The 20403-nt window shown below is 48.2% G+C and overlaps 1 protein-coding gene across 1 annotated transcript; it reads right to left on the reverse strand.

Annotated features, from left to right (window-relative positions):
* Nucleotides 1-1043: 1043 nt before the first annotated feature.
* LOC120032961 (axin-2-like) lies at nt 1044-20173 on the reverse strand. The gene is made up of 10 exons (XM_038979237.1): nt 19811-20173; nt 17916-18846; nt 14999-15139; nt 11751-11853; nt 9832-9972; nt 7665-8080; nt 6909-7337; nt 6578-6673; nt 5704-5871; nt 1044-2769 (listed from the first exon to the last, which is right to left on the reverse strand). The coding sequence occupies exons 2-10, from the start codon at nt 18737-18739 to the stop codon at nt 2643-2645; spliced, it is 2445 nt and encodes an 814-aa protein (XP_038835165.1). The 5' UTR covers nt 18740-18846; nt 19811-20173; the 3' UTR covers nt 1044-2642.
* Nucleotides 20174-20403: the final 230 nt, after the last annotated feature.

The raw sequence follows: 20403 nt of genomic DNA on the forward strand, positions 1-20403 counted from the left end.
TTTTTTCCACTTAATTTTAACCCAATAAATCTATGTGATGAATCAACGTGGAAAACAAATTGGATTCGCAAAAAAGTCAAAGGGCATTTCATCTTTTTTTTTCACCCAACTTTTAATTTAAAAAAATATTGATTTCACATTGAATTCACATTAGTTGACAACTCAACCAAACGTAAATCAAAACTATACGTTGAACTGAAGTCTGTGCCCAGTGTTTAGGGTTCTCCTGGGGTTTCTCCCTGTGAGGTGTCAGCTGCCATGGTGATCTGCCATTCCTCTCCTCTAATGGAGAGAATTAGAAAATAAAGAAGAGCCAATGGGGATCTCACAACAGGCAACTGTTGCCTTGTAACTAGAGGGGGACTTAGGAATTGAACACGGGATCTGTCCAAAATGGCACCCTTTTCTCCATATAGTGCACTACTTTTGACCAGAGCTCCGGTCAAAAGTAGTGCACTATATAGGGAATAGGATACCATTTAGGACTCAGGCAGTTTATTTCTACCCAGACATCTGTCTTATTAGCCTGGCGTCCAAACTGAAGTTACTACATTTCACTGAAACGTAGAAAAATCGGTTTGAATGCCAGGCTACTGTTGAATCCCAAATGGCACCCTATTCCCTATGTAGAATCTATGGACTCTAGTCAAAAGTAGTGCACTATATAAGGAATTGGGCGCCATTTGGGACACAGGGCTACATCTGTCTACCCCATGGGCCATGAGTAACGCAATGCCCACTTCCGTCAGTATTGAGCCCCTTCAGTTTACAGTTATCATTCTGCAGCTGTCTTGTACAAACTTTTTGGATCATACAGATTCCAATCCTGCATAGAACTACAGAATCCTAACGTGAATGAAGCGTTCAATTGGAGTGATCTGAAGAAGAAGGTAGAAATGTCATCTTGTTTCTTGAATGTTTCTCCAAAGAGGAGAGTTTTGTCGTTAATGTCATAGGCATTATCACGTGATCAAAGCATTCTCGTTTGCAACTGAACAACAGAAATGAGCAGACAACAAAAGCTTTCATTTTCATTTGAAAAATATAAAACTTTAATAAAAGGCTACATCTCTTAATAATTACAATAATTATAGGTCCAGGTAAATCTTGAAATGAAACTCTGTATATAATGTATAATTTACAGTTTAGATAGAACGAAACAAAAACATGGCGTAAATACAAATAACATGACTACGGGATATTATTAAATGCATAAAAAAATATTTTCAACATAAAACCCTTCTGAAAACCAAGGGAATAATTATTAACACCCTGAATCAGGGTAGTACATGGTATGGCATCCATGTAGGCACAGGTGCTGTACTCATAAAAACACTAGCAATAGTGTTTGTGTCCTTTTATCCATACTTCAAAAAATGCATAATTACAAATGTATACAGGAGCTCCGTAGTTTAAGATGTTCTTTTCACGACATTCAAAAGCTATTGGAGCAACATTTCTGAAACGTTTTGTCGTTGCTAATAAATATGGAACGGAAGCCATTTTGAAACGTGGGCGATATTAAGCCAGCGCTTCCTGGAGAGGTGGTTCATTTCAATAGAAGCAGAGACAAGGTTATTTTGGTGTGCTCGCTGTAAACACTTTCTTTCTCCAGGTCCTCTCTGTTCACCTAATCCTAATTCATGTCTCTTCCTCGTCTTTCTTTCGCGTCTTTCCCCGTGTGGTGCCTGGTCCACGAAACAAAGGCACAACAACTAAAAAGGAGAGAGCTCGGTGCTGGAGTGAGAGAAAAGCAACTACTCTTACTCTGGCTTAGAAACGGAAGAGAACACACATCAGCAGCATATATTAAGACTGGGTTGTTGGTTGGTTTACTACGACAGTGGAAGGTTCAGTCTCAGCAGACCCCTGGTACAGTGAGGTTGGACAGTGGTAAAGGGGGGGGGGTTAGGGGAAGTGGGGGGGCACTAGGCTAGTGTCGTGACCTTTGTGACATTACAAGGTAAATTTAAAAAAAAATCACCACAGTATTCTCCCAATACTCGAAGCAGCTTGTCCATCAACTGGACATGGGGGACAGGGTTGGGTTGGTTTGGTGGGTGGGTGGGTGGTGGGTAAGACAAGTTGAAGGTGAGGGAGGGAGAGGACATTTTTTCAATAAATACTCAAACTTTCAAATCATGACAAAAACGCATCGATAGAATATGATACATGTGTATATATACACATACTTTCATGTATGTATATGCACACGTATAGACGTTTCAGGTTGTAGCAACGTTTGCACAACGTTATAAGAGCAGGTGGCGGCATTAGCGGGGCGTCTGGCGCCGTCGCCAGTCCATTGCAGGTGATCAGGGAGCGACGCAACGTTCTCACAACGTTACCGTCTCTCTCTCTGTCTGTAGTGTCGTTCCCTTGTGTTTCTAAGGCTGATTGGTTTAGAAAGTCAGGGGGGGCGGGGCCTCTTCTGGGTTCGGCATACTTCATTGGCTCGTGTTCCTTCAATCACACTCCTCTTGTGCTGGATATATTAACTCTTATTTAGCCTAATAGTAGAAAAGAAAGTCTGGAGCGTTTTCCCCCAATCAAGTCAATCACTCCGGTTCCTCGCGACAGTCTGTGCCCTGGAGGTTGGGTATTTGGTTGATGGGTAAGGTAGGGTGGGCATAAGGGCGGCATCAGTCCATCCTCTCCACCTTACCCAGGACCTTGCCCTCGTACATGGGCAGAAGGGCGCCGTCCTCCCATACCTCCTCGAACACGGCCCCGCACTCAAACTCGTCGCTGGCCTTCTTGAAGTAGTACCTGGAGAGAAACGAGACAGAGAGAGAGAGAGAGGGGGGCATGGTCAGAAAAGGTGTTTCGAGAGTAAAAAACAACTAGCATGGCGTCTTCCTCTTTAACTTGACACTATGGACGAGCGAGTGCTAAAAATAGTATTTTGTACCATGAGAACAGTTTCTCAGCACCTACACATACAACTCCACGCACACGATGACTCAACCCTGTAACCAAACTGCCTTAGTCACACAGTTCCGCGCCATCCCTCTCACTTCAAAGAACAAAGATTGACTACATTGCGCACCACCAACACCACTGACAAACAGAACTCAACCCAACCCGGCAACCCCAACCACTCCAACTAGTTTGGGTTGCCAGGTTGGGTTGAGCTCTGTCAGTGATCATTTCAAGGAATTAGCAGCAGCAGCGGAGACCAAAGAGAGAGAGGGAGCTAAAGGAACTTGACTGCTGGCCATTGTACAGATGCCTATCTGTCCTGGAAGGTCTCATTAAAGTTGAAGGGCTAATTAGGACCTGTCTTAAGCCCCCCCCCCCCCCCCTCCTCTCCGGTCTTAAGGCCCCCCCCCTTAGCACTGAGCTCCCCTTGTCTAGCCTGGCCTTTTAATTGTGCCCCACTGTCAAATGAAGGGCCTTCCTTTCACTAGGGCTGACATTTCAGGTGCCTGAGAGTCTGCCTGTCACTGCACGCCCCACACACACCTACTAACACACTGCTAGAGACAACTATGGAGACACACACAGAGACAGAGAGAGTCAATGAAACACACACACACACAGTGAAACTCTGGGCAGCTTTCCGATCACCAGCAGAGAAAATAGGGAGAGTGAAAGAGAGGAGAAGAGAGGAGCAGGTCTCCCGGACCCCCTCCGTGGGTGTGATAGATTGGACGCAGGCCGGGCCCGAAGGCCGACACCCCACGAGGAGGAGGAGGACACCAATCCAGACAGTCTCCTGGAGATCAAGGAGTCACCTCCCCCTCACCACTCCCTCCCTCCCTCCCCCCAAAATCCCAGGGTTGATTCAGCTCAGGTCTATGAAGTCCACTGACTAGAGTTCCTAATGATTTCTTCTCCCCTAGCTTAAAGGCAGTGATGACCAGCGGGGGAGATTTAATGATAAGCTTTGTAATGGAAAATGCCTCATTTTACCCATGTATGTCCCCCCCCCCCCCCTTTGTTTTTATGAGCAACGCCGACCTACAAGTCATACAAACAACACGTGTAGCGCGTTTTTAAAAAACACATGTTTTCCCCTCCACTTCTTCGTGTTTTTAGTCGTACTTAAGAGAGGGTTGGGCAAACGGCGGGTTAATGGCGAGGGAGGGTTGAGGAAGCGTCGTACAGCTGCTAGGGTCTCTGGTCAAGGTTTGTGTGTCGTAAAAACCCCCGACTGGGATTTTTGAGGGTGTGGTTTGGATGGTTGGGTGTCGCTATGGTTTTTGGCATGATGCATTTTCAACATGGTCGAAGGCTGCCGTGAAACAAAGGGCCTCGAACCTTTCCGGAAGCCTGAACACTGAGACTACTGATACTGAAACTAATAAGGTTAAGTGCCTTAGTTAAGTGCCTCCTCGCGGCACGAAAAATCTAAATAGATGATTGTGTCTCCTGCCATTTAATCACAACCCTATTCTTTAAAAGGAACGGGCTCCATCTTCACCAACAAATAGTTCAAAGGCATTGCGCTTCTTTTCAAAGAGCGAGCGAGAGAAAGGGAGGAAACGAGAGAAAGGGGGAGAGAGAGAGAAGTGAAGATGGAGAATAGGGAGGGAGAGAAAAGGAGTGTTTCCATTGGATCGTGTTATATATGGCAAAACATTTCTCTCCGTGCAACATCTGGCACCGATATCGTCTGGCAGCGTGGCCGAGTACTGTTCTGCTGCCATGTTGAAATGAACCAACTCCACACATTCTGGGCCATTAGAGCCATCGGCTTCAAAAATCGCCCTTTCTTTCCCGCGGAAGAGTTACGGTATAGTGGGGGTGTGATGAGTTGCTTGGCTGGGTTTATCTCGGACTGACAGGCAGATGTGGATGGGGGGGGGGGGTTAGAATCGAGATACTGATGTCTCGGGAATACTTTGTCTCTTTGGTGTGCTACAACCTATACATAATGACGGTCATGAAATACTCTACTTTACTCTGGTGTACCCTTTAGGTGTAGGTTCCTTGAAGGTGACATTGTGTGAAACGATTGTCTCTCTCGAATTCTTAACTTTATGAAGTCATAGCCACTTTCAACGACTACCAAACAAAACGCCAGTCATTTCGACAACTCGTGCAAAACTCTTTTTTAAATGTTAAATCAACATTATAACTGAATCTAAAGGAGAAAAAGGTGCCCGTGATTCTGCCTGACGCAATCCTTGGGAGGAGGAGGAATATCGGGGGCCTCGCAGTGGCGTGTTGAGTCTGTGCACAAAATAAAAGGCCTGGACTTCAAAGCCATCCTTATTAAGACTGCCTTACTATGGAAATCAATAGCAGATGTGAACCAAATATCACTCCAGTAAATCCCCCCCCCCCCCCCCTTTCCTTTCCTCCCTGTACAGTGGATCGACCCCCCCCCCCCCCCCCAGCCAGAGTTCTACTCTTCTTTCTCACTACTCCACATACAAAGCTGAGAACTCCAGCTTTTCACACACATTTAGTTCCTACACAAACACACACATACACACACTCACTCACACACACACACACACACACACACACACACACACACACACACACACACACACACACACACACACACACACACAAACACGCTCTTCAGAAAGAGAGTGTGTGTTGTGCATGAAATGTGTGTTTGAAAGGGGTGTGTTCACCTAGAGTTGTACATTAAAGGTGTGTTGTGCGTGAAAGATGTGTGTGTGTGTGTGTTTACCCGTAGATGTATATTACAGGTGTGTGTGTGTGTGTGTTAGTCTAGGCGTTTACCTGTAATTGCCTTTTTTGCTAAGCTGCTCCTTGAAGTGTCCCAGGGTGAGACTGTGTGTCTTCATCATGCTGCGGTAGGGGATCTCCTCACCACAGAAGAAGTAGGTGACCACCAGGTCACAGCCAGACACGCTCACGCCACTAATCGACTTCTTTGGCTCTTTCCACCTGGAAACAGAGAGACAAGCAACACATTAGACAGAGAAAGCATAACCGTAGCGAAGAACTCTCATCCAGAGCAACGAACACTCTTAACATGGGCAGTGTGTAACTGTTGGTTGGGAAGTTAGGCAGAAGTGAATGAGCGGGATTTAGTGAGGATTAGCTCAGGTAAGGTGAACCTGACCCAACTACAGGTGTGTGTCTGTGCGTTTCATCCCACACACACACACACTTCCTCGTTCACTTCCAGGGGCCTTTCCGGGGTCCTATACTTCAGACGCGGGGCGCCTGCTAGCCTTAGACAGCTGGCCCGCTGAAGGTCAGCCAATTAAATCTCAAAAAGACCCTGGCAGTCAGGTGGCTACGGCCCCATCATCAAACACAACCAAGCTGCCCTACACACACACACATACGTACACACACCAACACACACAGGGCCGAGGTAGCGAAGAGAGGGCCAAAATAACAACCAGGGGTCGTTAACTTCCATGTGTACGTCTGTGTATCCGCTGGTGTGTGTGTGTGTGTATATGCGAGAGGACTGTGTCAGACTACGCCCATCGTGTTTAATCTTAAATGATTAAAAGCGAAGGAGAAAAGAGGACTTCAAAGGGAGAGACATGCTGACTCACACTATCCCTATCGAGGGGAAATCAGAGAGAGAAAGAGAGGCAGCGAGAGCAAAGGGAGAGAGGGAGGGAGATGAACGCACTCGTCTGTTTGAAGTGCGGGGCTGGACAGAGGTGGGTTTCCACTGGGGAAAGGCACAGATTGACTCCTGTCTCTTTGAAGGCTGGACGTCGAATGCCTGTCAGCCACATAGAAAGACAAAAGATGCAATAGAATGAGATACACGGCATCAGTATTCACGACACAGATGGAGGAAACACTGGGAAACAGGTGTAGGCTTCAACAGTCGCCTGAAGTCAAACATTTTCAGAAAACCCCTCACTTCATTTGGATAGAGTCATTTGGCTCATTGTAAATGACTATACGTCACAAGCTAGGACAAAGAGGGGCTATATGAGTGTATGTGTGCCTACCTCTGTTTGGGGGGCTTGGAGACCTCCTCTAGCCTCCTGCAGGCTTCTTCTAACTGGGCCAGAGTGTTGGGCGGGGGCAGGGGGGGCATGGCCGGGTCCTGGATGAAGGGGTGGGCCGGATGGTGACCTCCACGGAGGTGACCCCCCATGCCGCCCACGCCTCCCCAGGAAGAGTGCGTTCGGCCGGGAAGGGTCTTGGGCGTGGAGGGTTCCGGGAGGTGGCTCTTCTTCAGGCCCTGAGTGCCGCCGTGAGGTTTGTTCTTGCCCTGCCTCTCGCTCTCCAGGATCCACTGCCAGACGTTCTGCGAGCGGTCCGTGGAGTCCAGGGGCAGGTGGGGCGGGGACGTGACCCCGTCACCGCCGTTAGCCTGGCTCGGGCGTGTGCCTTCGCACGGCTTCCCCGGCCGCTTGGACAAACTGCCGCAGCGGCTGGAGGGAGACAGAGAGGAGGGGGTTACATGGGACTATTCCATGACGAAGCGCTACATCTATAACAAGCACTAGCGATAGGAACGATGCAGCTCGTCACATCAGTCTCAATGAAACTCAAGCAAAACCATCAGAACTAGCTATGCTGAGACATATCCATAAGATAAGTGAACAGTTTTAAATCACTGACCCAAGTACAGCCCTAAGGTAAATGTAGTTGTATGTGAAGTGTATGTGAACTGACCCCAGCACAACTCTAAAGTAAATGTGGTGTACTTGTGAATTGTGAACGGACCCCGGTACAGGTGATATTGTATGTGAACTGACCCGGGGGTGAAGTCGGAGTAGTCGGCGCCCCCTGGGGGACAGAGGCACTGAATGCGCTGCGCCGCCTCGGCCTCGATCTGCTCCTTGCTCTTGGGGCCGGTGGCGGTGTGGTGGTGGATGTAGTGGTGGTGGATGTGCTTGGTCGACTGCCTGCTCCCAGCCAACGGGCCCTTGGAGGCCCCCGGATATGAGGGCCCCAGGAAAGGGACCACGGCGGGGGAGGGCCGGTCGGGAGAGCCCGAGCGGGGCGAGTGGCGGATCACGCCGGGCGACTGGCACCCGGGCGTCTTGAGCACCCGGGATAGGTGCTCGTCTAGGATGGCCTGGGCGTCCTCGTCGGCGCCGGACGAGGTGTGAAGCAGGGGGTGGTGGAGGGGGACGGCGCTGGAGAGGTCGCTCTCATCCCTCTCCTCCTCCTACACACACACACAGACGTAATGCTTAAGAACATGGACGCAAAATAGAAGTACAGGGACAATATAACCTACTCAATTCCATAATACTACAACTACAAGCATCGCTAGCTTGCTAAACCCAACCAACGCAACGCAAAACGCTGCGACAAACACCATGTACTGTATTGCCTTGTGAAGAAGCCGAGACCAATTCTACGGCGTGACTTGATTTGACTTTCAGTTCCTTTCACCCTGGTTCCACTTGTGTCCCAGCTTCTTCATTCTTCATCTATAATGCACAGCGAGCCCAGGCTCACAAAGAGACCGGCACTACACACACTCAGCATTACGCCACTGGAGAGTTGAGCGCTAAGCGCTAACCATTTGAAGATACTTCAAGTGTGTCAGGAAACATAAGTTTGAAACTTCCTCGGAAAGAAGAGACTTTCGGAGAAGAAGTCGCTAAACTGCACGGCAGACCCTTAGTCGGTTCAATTCTTTCTGAAGCAAGACCGCACGCAAAGACTCTTGGAATCAAGGAGGAAGAGTCAGCTAGCTAGCTACAACCCTAACTTCTCACATGGCTCCTCCTAGCTACAACCCTAACTTCTCACATGGCTCCTCCTAGCTACAACCCTAACTTCTCACATGGCTCCTCCTAGCTACAACCCTAACTTCTCACATGGCTCCTCCTAGCTACAACCCTAACTTCTCACATGGCTCCTCCTAGCTACAACCCTAACTTCTCACATGGCTCCTCCTAGCTACAACCCTAACTTCTCACATGGCTCCTCCTAGCTACAACCCTAACTTCTCACATGGCTCCTCCTAGCTACAACCCTAACTTCTCACATGGCTCCTCCTAGCTACAACCCTAACTTCTCACATGGCTCCTCCTAGCTACAACCCTAACTTCTCACATGGCTCCTCCTAGCTACAACCCTAACTTCTCACATGGCTCCTCCTAGCTACAACCCTAACTTCTCACATGGCTCCTCCTAGCTACAACCCTAACTTCTCACATGGCTCCTCCTAGCTACAACCCTAACTTCTCACATGGCTCCTCCTAGCTACAACCCTAACTTCTCACATGGCTCCTCCTAGCTACAACCCTAACTTCTCACATGGCTCCTCCTAGCTACAACCCTAACTTCTCACATGGCTCCTCCTAGCTACAACCCTAACTTCTCACATGGCTCCTCCTAGCTACAACCCTAACTTCTCACATGGCTCCTCCTAGCTACAACCCTAACTTCTCACATGGCTCCTCCTAGCTACAACCCTAACTTCTCACATGGCTCCTCCTAGCTACAACCCTAACTTCGCACATGGCTCCTCCTAGCTACAACCCTAACTTCGCACATGGCTCCTCCTAGCTACAACCCTAACTTCGCACATGGCTCCTCCTAGCTACAACCCTAACTTCTCACATGGCTCCTCCTAGCTACAACCCTAACTTCTCACATGGCTCCTCCTAGCTACAACCCTAACTTCGCACATGGCTCCTCCTAGCTACAACCCTAACTTCTCACATGGCTCCTCCTAGCTACAACCCTAACTTCGCACATGGCTCCTCCTAGCTACAACCCTAACTTCTCACATGGCTCCTCCTAGCTACATTCTCTTTCTAGGTAGCAAAGATGGGGTTCAGGCCCGGGGAGTCACCTAAACTAGGTCGCAATGGAACGTTCCAAAGCTCATTGCTCAATGCAGGTGGGTTGGGGAGTGAGGTGGGATGTACCAATGTAGTGGGAAGGGGGGGGTTTTCTTACCTCCTGGATCTGCTGTAGCCTCTCCTCCAGGGAGCTCATGGTGTCCCGCTCCCTCTTCAGTTTCTCCAGTCTGGAGATGAGCTGGGCGGCGAAGGCCGAGGGCTCCACCGGTGTCATCTCCTTAGGCAGCCTGTGTGTCCTCTGTAGGGGCGAGATGGGAGGATGGACACTTTTGAATGTGTGTTTGAGTGAGTGTGAGTTAGTTGTCCCTAGTTTGCCCCCTGATTCCTCCAGTGCCCTCTACTCTAACTCTATAGGCCTCATTTGATGCCCTTGCCCCTGGGCTAACCCCTAGCCCGATACCCCCTCCCCATGCCCACTGTCCTTGGCACCGCATGCCCGTCGGCGGGGTAGCGGGATAGAGGAGGGGGGGGGTAGCAGTTGGCCTGGCTCCGAGGAGGAGGGCCCCCGCCTGCTCCCGCTGTACTCTGACCAAGCCATCAGCAGAGGCAGCCTCTGAAGTCAGCACACTTCAAAGGGGCCCTTGTCAAACATCAAACACTCCAACCCTTGGGGTGGGACGGACACGCGGCTTTAAATCTCCCCGAATAAAAAGACAGATATCGACAGTCGGCGGAGGAGGCAGAGAAAAAAAAGAGAGGGGGACAATATTAAAACAAAAAGAGGAAGAAGAAAGGAGGGGGAGGACTGAGAGAAGTGTTGAGAGGTAGGGAGGTGAGGGAGGGAGGTGAGGGAGGTGAGGGAGGTGAGGGAGGGAGGTGAGGGAGGGAGGGAGGGAGGGAGGGAGGGAGGGAGGGAGGGAGGGAGGGAGGGAGGTGAGGGAGGTGAGGGAGGTGAGGGAGGGAGGTGAGGGAGGTGAGGGAGCAAAGGAGAGGAAGATAGAGAAGTCAAATACCGGGGAGATCTAAGGGGAAGTGTTCATTTATTTCCTGACTGCACGCAGTGCAGCTCTGAGGTACTGTAGTCGCATTATCCTATTTTTCTCTAACTATATGTGCCGGCTTCTCTCATCTTCTGTTCTGTATTATTATTTGGCGCACTGGCTTTCTTGATTTGACTCTCTTTTTTTGTTGTTGTTCCTCTCATCTCTTTGTAGAGACGATGAAGGGAAGACAGAAGAAAGGAGCGAGAGGGGCCGCTGGCTGGGGCTGGTGCATCTTGGGAGCCCGAGCCATCTCCAAATCAGGAGGGCGACATTAAAAGGAGAGCAAGTGGGGAAGGGAGGGAGCGAGGAGAGAGAGAGAGAAACAGACAACAAGGGCCCCTTCTACTTGGCTACAACCCTCCCTACACAACACACCCACACACACAAAGCCTTCCCTATGCACCGAGACAGTACACAAACACATTGTGAAGGGAAGAGGACAAAACTATTTGCATTGCTTGTTTTCGGACACGGGTGCCCAATCTAACCACTCCAAGCCCGGGAGCTGTGCCATGAAGTACCAAGCATTTAGAGGCCCCTGCTTGCACATGACACTACAGGCAGTGGGGGTTGGTGAGAGTCATATGGGGGTTGGGTTGGGGGTAGGGGGGGCTACTGTCACAAAATGGGAGTGTGTGTGAGTGGGGAGGGCTCTGTTGGAGGTTGTCAATAAAGAGGCCAGGCAACCTGGGTCCCATCCATTCATCGCCATGATCAAAGCACAGGGCTGAGTAGTAAGCTGGCTGATTTAAGGAGCATCACAAGGCTCGGGTTCTGTGACCCCTGACCTCTAATGATAATCATCCTCAATATCACCATCATCATTATTATCAACGATTTTCTTATTTTATTTTATTTTTTTATTTTTTATTTTTTTTACATTGTGCATTCATACAGTTCCCAACGGGGAGAAAGGGAACCGGTTGTAAACGGGGATTGAGAAAAGTTTGTGGAGTTTTAAAGATATAAAAGACACTGTGTATAAAGACATCAGGAAGGAAAAAACAGGAAGTAAACAAGAAGCGGGACTCACGGGAAAGTGGGGTAGCGAGACCAGGCCGTTGATCTTCACGCTGCGGTGCATCTCCCGCTGGAGCTGCTTCTTGGTGCCCAGCTTGTATGGAGGGATCCCATCTCTGCCAGAAGGGACACAGGTAGGAAACAGGGTCAATAACACAGTCACATGTCACTCAAAATGTCCCCTGAAGAGCCAGGGGTTAGTTAGCAAACTAGCACGCTAACCCCTACATAGCTATCTCCATAGAAACATTTCAATTTTTCTTTCCTTTCTCTTTGCTTAGAACCAAGTAATAACCACAATGTATTAGCGGCGTGAAAAGACATTAGCCTAGCAATGTGGCCAGAACCCTGAGGGGAGGCTGATCATCACTGAAGTGAACAACACAGCACCACCCTGACTGCCACCACCCCCCTTCCCCCCCGGGTGGGCACATCACAGCCCAAATCAAAGACCAGAGGAGCCCTTGAAGGGCCTTGAAGCCAAGGCAACAAAAACACACCGGGACAATGGGGGGAGATATGTTAAAAATCCCGGCGCTGGGGTTCAAAAGTGTCCCACTGATAACTTCCCATCAGTCCTTGTCAACACTGGAAGGGCCTGATTTTTCAAAATGGCAGCCAAGTGAGGTGCTTTCAATTCCAGCCTCAGTAACAAGGACTACCTTGAGAAAGCTGGCTAAGAGAAGAAGCCTAGAATGCTGCCACTCGAGGGGCTAGCGATCTTGCTTTAAAAGCGGTGTAAGATGTGCAGGTTTGACATAAAGAAAAAATGGCCATGATGTAGCTGACAAAAACAAGCGTCTCTGGACAGTTCATCCTTTAGGCAGTGGCAAGGGGGAAGAAAATACATATTTTTCTCTCTCTCGCCCTCCAATGTGTGCTTTTCCAGTCCGCTGCCATTTAAGCCTGGCCAATTATCTTGGCCTTTTTGCGTTGCTCAGAAGTGTCTGACCTAGCCCAAACGCTAGTTTTTCCGCTGCCTCTCTGAAATCTCACACTCATGCACATATGCGCTCGCTGCCATCTTCATTTGGCAAGTGTTCCGCCAGCAAGCCTCTGATCTCGGCAACATCAAAAGGCTGGTTTGTAAGATAAGGTAATGTTTGAAGTTAGCGCAGCGGCATTCCCTAGCGTCCAAGTAAATCCATAAATAAGATATAAGCAAAAAGAGAGAGAAAAATTATTTGGCCCCCCCTCCTCTTGTTCTTTATCAGGAAATGAGATTCAAATTTGCAGTGTGCCTTACAACAAACTATAAAAGGACACACTAATCAAATTGTTCCCCCCAATGAGGAGGAGGAAGCTGTGTTTTTTATTACAAATCAGTGAGGGGTAGAGAGAGAGAGAGAGAGAGAGAGAGAGAGAGAGAGAGAGAGAGAGAGAGAGAGAGAGAGAGAGAGAGAGAGAGAGAGAGAGAGAGAGAGAGAGAGAGAGAGAGAGAGAGAGAGAGAGAGAGAGAGAGAGAGAGAGAGAGAGAGAGAGAGAGAGAGAGAGAGAGAGAGAGAGAGAGAGAGAGAGAGAGAGAGAGAGAGAGAGAGAGAGAGAGTGTGTGTGTGAGAGAGCGAGAGAGTGAGCAGGCGGACATGAGATTGTCAAAGGCTCAAAGAACTCTGTGCAGGGCAGGCCATTGCTAGGCGCTACACTTTGTAACGTAAGATGTTTTAATAATTCACCTGAAGACCGTTGCAGGAAAAAGACGTGACTGAATTCAAGTGGGATCTATTTTCTCCAATGAATACATCGTTTGGTCAAATGACTCTGGGTTTGTATGCCTCGGGGTTCTACTTACACGGGCATTACCAGCTGGAGCCTAGATAGCACTGCTAATAACGCACATTGACGAGCGGCATACTTCTCACAAGTATCAAAACTGATACTTCGCCAACTTGTGACAAAAAAAAAGGTACAATTCACAACAAAACAACGTACCAAACGAACACACAACTCCTTCCAAAAACACCACATCTCTCTCTCTCTCTCTCTCTCCTGTTGCGTTTTTAATCAACCCTAGCGAGCCAGCCCTACGCGATGGCCCTTTGTGATGGTTGTGGTGGCGATGCATATGGGAAAAGAAGAAGAAAACAGACCGTGCACTCTTTCACGGGCCCTTACTTTACGGGCATCTCCTATTCAGTTGTGCAAGTAATTTTCAAAGCAGACAGCCACCCCTCTTATCCCCCTAAGCTCCCCTCGGCTAACAATAGGCTGAAAGCGATTCAGTTAAGCCTTTTATCCTCCGTGCACTTTATTTTCTCACTCCCTTGCACGCCAAACCCTCACCGTTCCCCTGCTATTGGCTCGGAGTGCAGGAGGAGAGGGAAGGAGAGAGGGAAGGAGAGAGGGAAGGAGAGAGGGGGAGTAGAGGGAAATAGGGGGGCCGTTGGGGTTGGAGGGGTGAGGGAGGAAGGTTGGGGAGAGAGGGTGGGGGGACGGGGGTTGATTTTGGGGGTGTGCTAATCTGGGCAGTGGGAGTCCCTCCTGACCCTATCCTGGGGTTCAGGAATGAGTAACTTCCATGAAAGCCTCGCTGACACATGATCGCAGCAGCAGCAGAGAGGGAGAGAGGGCCAGTAGCAGAGCAGGAAGCCGAGCCACCATGTGAGTAAGCTCCCTTTCATTTGCTGCCAGAATGTTTCAATGAGTTTGTCTTAAGGTCCAAATGGCTATTTCCCCTCACTCTCTCTCTCGCTCTCTCTTTCCCTTCTTTTCAAAAAAACAAGGCTGTTGTGGCAGAACGGTGGGTGGGATACATTTCTACTTTGAGGAAAACCGAGGCAGCACTCCACAACACCCCCCCCCCCCCCCCCCCCCCCCCCCCCCCCCCCCATCAAGAAGTTCCGCCTGTAACAGAATAGACATCAAAAGATTTTTTCCACATAATGACTTTCACAGACCCCCCCCCCTTCCCCCGAGGCCTAGAGACACTTTATACATTAATAGAAATACCTGAACTCAATCTGAAAGGATCATTCAAACCTAAACATCCCATTCCATTTCACAACACAAGCACCAGCTTCCCAGATCAACTTGACATTTAGTCCAATTGTTTCCCGCATATACGTACCCATGAAAGGTATTCAATGAATGGCTAAATAATCAGAATATATAGACGTTCAGGCATGCTTCAGAAAGGCAGGCCTGGAGCCAGCTTTTGAATGTGAAATGATTTTTCAGAATGGACATGGAGTTGACCCCCAACCAGGGTCAAATGGTGAGAAACTCCAGAGAAAACCCTGAAGGGAATGCTGAGAGGACACTTACACACTACTGTCGGTCATGGACATGGAGTCGTCCGTCATGGCGTCGCTGGAGATCTCGCTGTCGTTGGCACTGGTGGCGGGGGCGAACACATAGCCCGAGTTGACAAAGTAGGGACTGGCTGCGTCTCCGCGTCTGTGTGACCTGCTCAAAACACAACAGCAACCGTCCTTGATATGGTCCCTTTCACACGACATATTCCACCATCTCTTTACGGAAACCCAAGTAAAAACCTCAGTGCCATGCAGAGACTTACATTGGTGAACCTCTATTAGCTATGTAAATGGAGTTTGTGTGTTTACTTGTGTTTTAGCAAGAGTCTTTGCTTTGGAGCTAAAGGGAAAGTTTGAAGTTTGTTTTGAAGTGTTTGGAGTCCGAGTTCCAACAGATTTGAATAATTAGAGTCACTTTCGCAAGACTTTGGGGCCTCAGGAATGTGACAACCTGTCTCTGAGGAGCTGTTTTTCTCTTTCTTTTTTTAAAATGTTCTCTCTCCCTTTCATGTCCCCTCCCCCATCATGCAGGCAGGGAGGTTGGGGGGGGTGAGTGAAGTGAGCAGCTCAGCTGTATGTGAATGGACAACAGAGCCACTTCCCCTCGCTCTCCTGCTATCTCTCTACCCTTTTGTTTGGGCAAGGCCCCTACTCCCGCACTTTTCCACTCTCTGAAGCAGTGTACTCTTTTCTTAGAATGTTTCCCCCCCCTCCCTCCCTCCCTCTCATGTCTTCTCTCCTTAAATCCAGGCCCCTCTGTACACCCCCTCCTTCTTCTCCTACAACCGAGCCCCCCTCCCATCCTTCTAAAGTCTCTCTCTCTCCCCCCCTCTCTTTCTACTCTCTCCTGCTGTGTTGCATTCCTGTTCCACTAGTGAAGGGGGTGGACCCGGGAGGAAGGAGGGGAGAACTTGAGCTTGAGGGGGAGAGAGAGCGCAAAAGAAAGAGAGAGAGAGAGAGGGAAGGGGGAAGGAGGGCCTCTTTCTTTATGAGAATGCCTACTGCCGGGAGGATGACTAAAGCCGTAGGCCCCAGCTCAAACCTGACCTTTGGAGGTTTGCGCAAAGAGTCAGGTATTTAGCGCAGCTGGGCTCTCGGTTCCCCCCCCCCCCCCTCTTTTTTCTTTCTTTCACGATTCCCCCGTTTCGGTCTCCCTCCAAAGCACATGCTTAGGCTCTGTCAGAGGGATTTCTCTAAAAGGCGAGATAAAAGCAGTGGGTAGAAAGGACGAGGAAAAAACATCACAAGCGAAAAGGGAGAACGGGGGTTTGACATTGCGCCGGCTATGGGTTTTTTTTCACGTTGTTTCGGAGGAGAGTGGCTACGCTTCTGAAGGGATAAAATGTCATCTGAGTGCAGTAGCGAAATGAGTTCCACATGTTTCAGATGGAAATGTGTTGACCTAAACAGTTGGTGAGGGGCAGGGGAAAGAAGAGATGAGAGGGAAAAGGTGGGGAAGAGAGGAGAAGGAAGGGTGGGGGCTATCCCTTTTCTTCAGTGAAACACAAGAATGTGCGGATCACACCAGGAAGCTGAGGAGGTGCCCTCGTGTCAACAACCCCCGAGTCCCCCTTCAGTTCCCAACTCAACATGGCCCCTTCTGAACATCATATCTGCCACAGCAACACTGTCCCCAAGCCTGATAGCTAGCTACGGCGTGTAGAGATATCATGCCATAGGAACTAATATCCCTGACAGTCAACCCATAACCCACTGCAAAACTCTGGTCAAATGACCTGGCACACTATTTTAGCATGAAAGTTCAATATGAATTAGAGGAAATACGAGTCATTTAAAACTTGTCACGAAACTATCATACACTTTTCTCCTCTTCGCGACAAGCATTTCACAGTCTCTTTCATCCACAGCATTTTACTGGTTCGTTCAAGAGGACAAATGTGTTTCCTTGAAAAGTTCCCCCTTTTTCAAATCACTTTTTTTCTTCTCTCTCCTATGGACACGGAAAGGAACAGGACACTCTCTAACCAATCTGATATAATTATATCCAGATGTTGTTTTTATTGTACGGACAAACTAGGGGAACAGTTCGGCGGACAAACTTTGGAATGGCTCTCTTTGATGCATGGAAGCCACACTTTCACAGTGCTCCTGACGTGAAGAGTTTGCAGCTGTTGGACAATGTGTGGGACGAGAGATCTTAAAAGAAACAAACCCAAAATGCTTTCCAGAAACACTGTCTTTGATCTCGGGACCAAGAGGCCAATATCTCTTCTGGGCATTACTCACTCACTCACTCTCTCTCTCTCTCTTTCTCTCTGTGTGTGTGCCTGTGTTACATTGTAGTCTGTAATAATAGGACTACTTAATAATAGGCTGAGAAATGTAGAAATATTGCAGAACTTCACAACGGAATCACTCGTTTCATGTACTAGCTGCAACAGCCAGCCAGGCAGGCTTAGTGTCTGAATTCATGCCTCTAACTACTGGAGGAGCGATTACAAAGCACAGGAAACTTGAGCACGCCAACAAAGGGCTGACTGCAATACACCATTTACTTTACAGGAAAGACCAGGTCCGTTGATGTCCCTCCCCTGACTAACTGCAGGGCAGAGAGGACAAACAGACATTTTTCAAACTTTGATATTTTTTTCTGTCCATCGAGCATCTTTTATCTCATAATGGAATTTGAGGGAAATACGTTGTATTACCATAGCTGGGCAATAACTAGTTCAAATGCATATCTGCTCTTTACAGCACGTTAATAACTGAATTATATGCAAGTTATATGCTATTATCTACCAGACAACATGCCCAATAACTAATTAATTCACCAATAATATACACTTAAGTAACCTTAGGATCTCTATTCTACATTAGCATATTGATAAACAGTCATAATAAAAAAGATCAATTAAATGACTCGATAGACAGTAAACATAATCAATTCAATTAAGGCATTCTCTTACCTGTACCCATTCTCCAGCACTTCCGCCGCAGTCCGAATGGAAGCAGTGGCCCGTAGCGCATTAGCAGATAGTCCAACCACAGAGGCTAACGTGTTCGCCTTCAAGTCACAACTCCACTCCTCTTCCTCAATGAGAGGTGGCAGAAATCCGCACATCAACTTGAGGCTCCCGAGACCGCTATGGTTGGCATAAGCCGTGTTCTCGCACCCCGTGTGCACATATTCAAGGTATATGTCGGAAGTTAAGAACATCTGGTACGCATTCTCCTCCATGGTTGACTGAATTTCCGTTTGTGCTTGGTCAAACATCGCAGAGTCTATCTGTTGCTTCTTAATACTATCCCTTATGTAGGTTTTAGTGGCAGGTTTCAACTGCTTGGCAACAATGCTGTTGTTTTCAATGTACCGCTTGAAAATAGCTTTGGCAACTCGTAGCGTTTTGGTATCATTGAGGTCCATTTGCCTAAACCCGTTGCAGGCGAACCAAAAGTCCAACGTGTCCACGCATTTCTCCCGCTCCAGAAAGGTCCTGAACAGGTGAGCACCGTCTTGGTCACCAAGGAGAAAATGCAACGACTTGGTCCACCGGGCGAGGGGTGAATCCGGCGACGCGCTACCCTCAGGTTCCCCGAGTCCATCCTCGTTCCTCCTCGGCGTGGAGCCGGGAGACGCGACGGTGATAGTTTTAGCCTTATTTTGGGCTCTCATTTTGGCATGTTTGCTGGGAGTATGGCATGACGCCTCTCCCTCCTCCCCCGGCACCGGGGGACGGGGAGCATCTTCTCGGAAGCTACTGCTGATATGGTCTGTAAGCGCTCTGCTCATGGCTCCAGCTCCGGTTGCCGTGTGTGCCGTTGTGCCTGCTATGAGCTCCACTGTAATCCTCCTCACTCTCTTAAATCCGCGGGGGAGCTTCTCTGCTCCTTTTCACTCTGAAACAGAAAGTGTTGATCTAATCAAAGCCAGATCCAGCTAACTTCAAAGGGAGACATGAAGTAAACAGTCCCTTTCAGATCCCCGCCGGTTTGCAAAGAAAGAAAAATGAAAGGTTTAGTCTCATCAATCTATTTATAATCTAAATGGGGGTTTAGCAACCTATATTTACAGTCTGCATCGATTTGTCACATCAAACGACCGTTGACAAGAACAATCGTTTCACATCGCCAACATTCCTCACCAAGTACGCACCAAAAATATATTTTACGCATATCAAAAAGATCACCTGAAACCGCTTTCATTTCAAATGAATTATCAGTCTAAATGTGCTTCCGATACTGTTACCTGCATTATGCATACGGATTGCGTTCCCATGAACCACTTGTCCTCATACATCCAGTGTTGCACATCACACAGCCAGCCATCCAAGACAGTGAAAACACATCCTATGCGCCACAATGGCCTAAGGTTCCTATAATGATGAGGATAAGAGCCCCGTACAATGATCACGATCAACAGTAGCCTATAATTCCTGAAATAATTTGCAGTTAGACTACTACATTTCAGCTCACATGTAGGCTACAACACATAATTACGGCAGCGAGCACTAGGCAACGTGTCTGAACAACGCGATATGATAGCCATGCACAATACTATATTACTAGGCGACTAGACAAGAGATATCCTAGTTTTTTATGAAGTACTTTACGTCATCTTCAATAATGTCACAAGTAAAACTGTCAATATTGTGCCAAATTTGCCATAAACCCACGCGCCACTAAACTATTTTGCGCAATAAAAACAACGTTACATTGTAACATTTCTACTAGCGCTTAGTCTGTTTACAGGATTTGCATAAACAATCAATGTGTCCCAACTACTCGTAAATTAACATCATGCTTTACGTAAAGAAAACAGCTCGCGAAGTGTATATAACATGGGCAAGGCTACATCACATACCATTGTAAAACGAAACCCGAGTCCAGCAAAAAGTGAAGAAAAAGCTATTCCCATTTGCTTATGCTCCGTCCTCTTTAGTGGTATATATCCAACAAAAAGTTCGATGGAAGTGATGGTAATCCGACAGTGGACTAGATTTACTTAGCCACATGTGTCCTTGATGCAATAGGAATAGTCTAATGTACCCTGTCCCATTCAACAACTGACCCCAAAGTACTCAGGCACTGCTTCTATGTAGATCAGAGGGGGTGTCGACATTTCGAGGAGGCGGGAGAGGGGGGACCTTGCCGAATACATCCCACTTTTCCCCTTCTTTCAGACTACGGTAAACTACATCAACCAATATTAGTCTCTTCTACAGCCTTCACAATCACGAAAACATTGATCCTCGATCTCAGAGTTGCCTTACTTAACCATTCTACGGTCTTTTCTCGCCCACAAAACAACAAGTGTAGCCTACATTTCTCAACTTCAAAGCATTGCAGCAACACATCAAAGCGACCAAGAGAGGGGGCCTTGGTTAAGGTTGCAGAACAGCATTCTTGCAACTTACCATCGATGCACACGAGTCCTTTCCCGTATGCTCAGAAATG

This window comes from Salvelinus namaycush, chromosome 39 (genome assembly GCF_016432855.1).
Source record: "Salvelinus namaycush isolate Seneca chromosome 39, SaNama_1.0, whole genome shotgun sequence".
Lineage (NCBI taxonomy): Eukaryota > Metazoa > Chordata > Actinopteri > Salmoniformes > Salmonidae > Salvelinus > Salvelinus namaycush.

Coding starts and splice junctions, on each gene's coding strand:
- LOC120032961 (XM_038979237.1), bottom strand. CDS start 18,739: ATGAGCAGAGCGCTTACAGACCATATCAGCAGTAGCTTCCGAGAAGAT. Junction 8,081..9,831: donor GGCTACAGCAGATCCAGGAG/GTAAGAAAACCC, acceptor GTGTGTGTGTAG/GAGGAGGAGAGGGATGAGAG. Junction 7,338..7,664: donor TACTCCGACTTCACCCCCGG/GTCAGTTCACAT, acceptor GTCTCCCTCCAG/CCGCTGCGGCAGTTTGTCCA.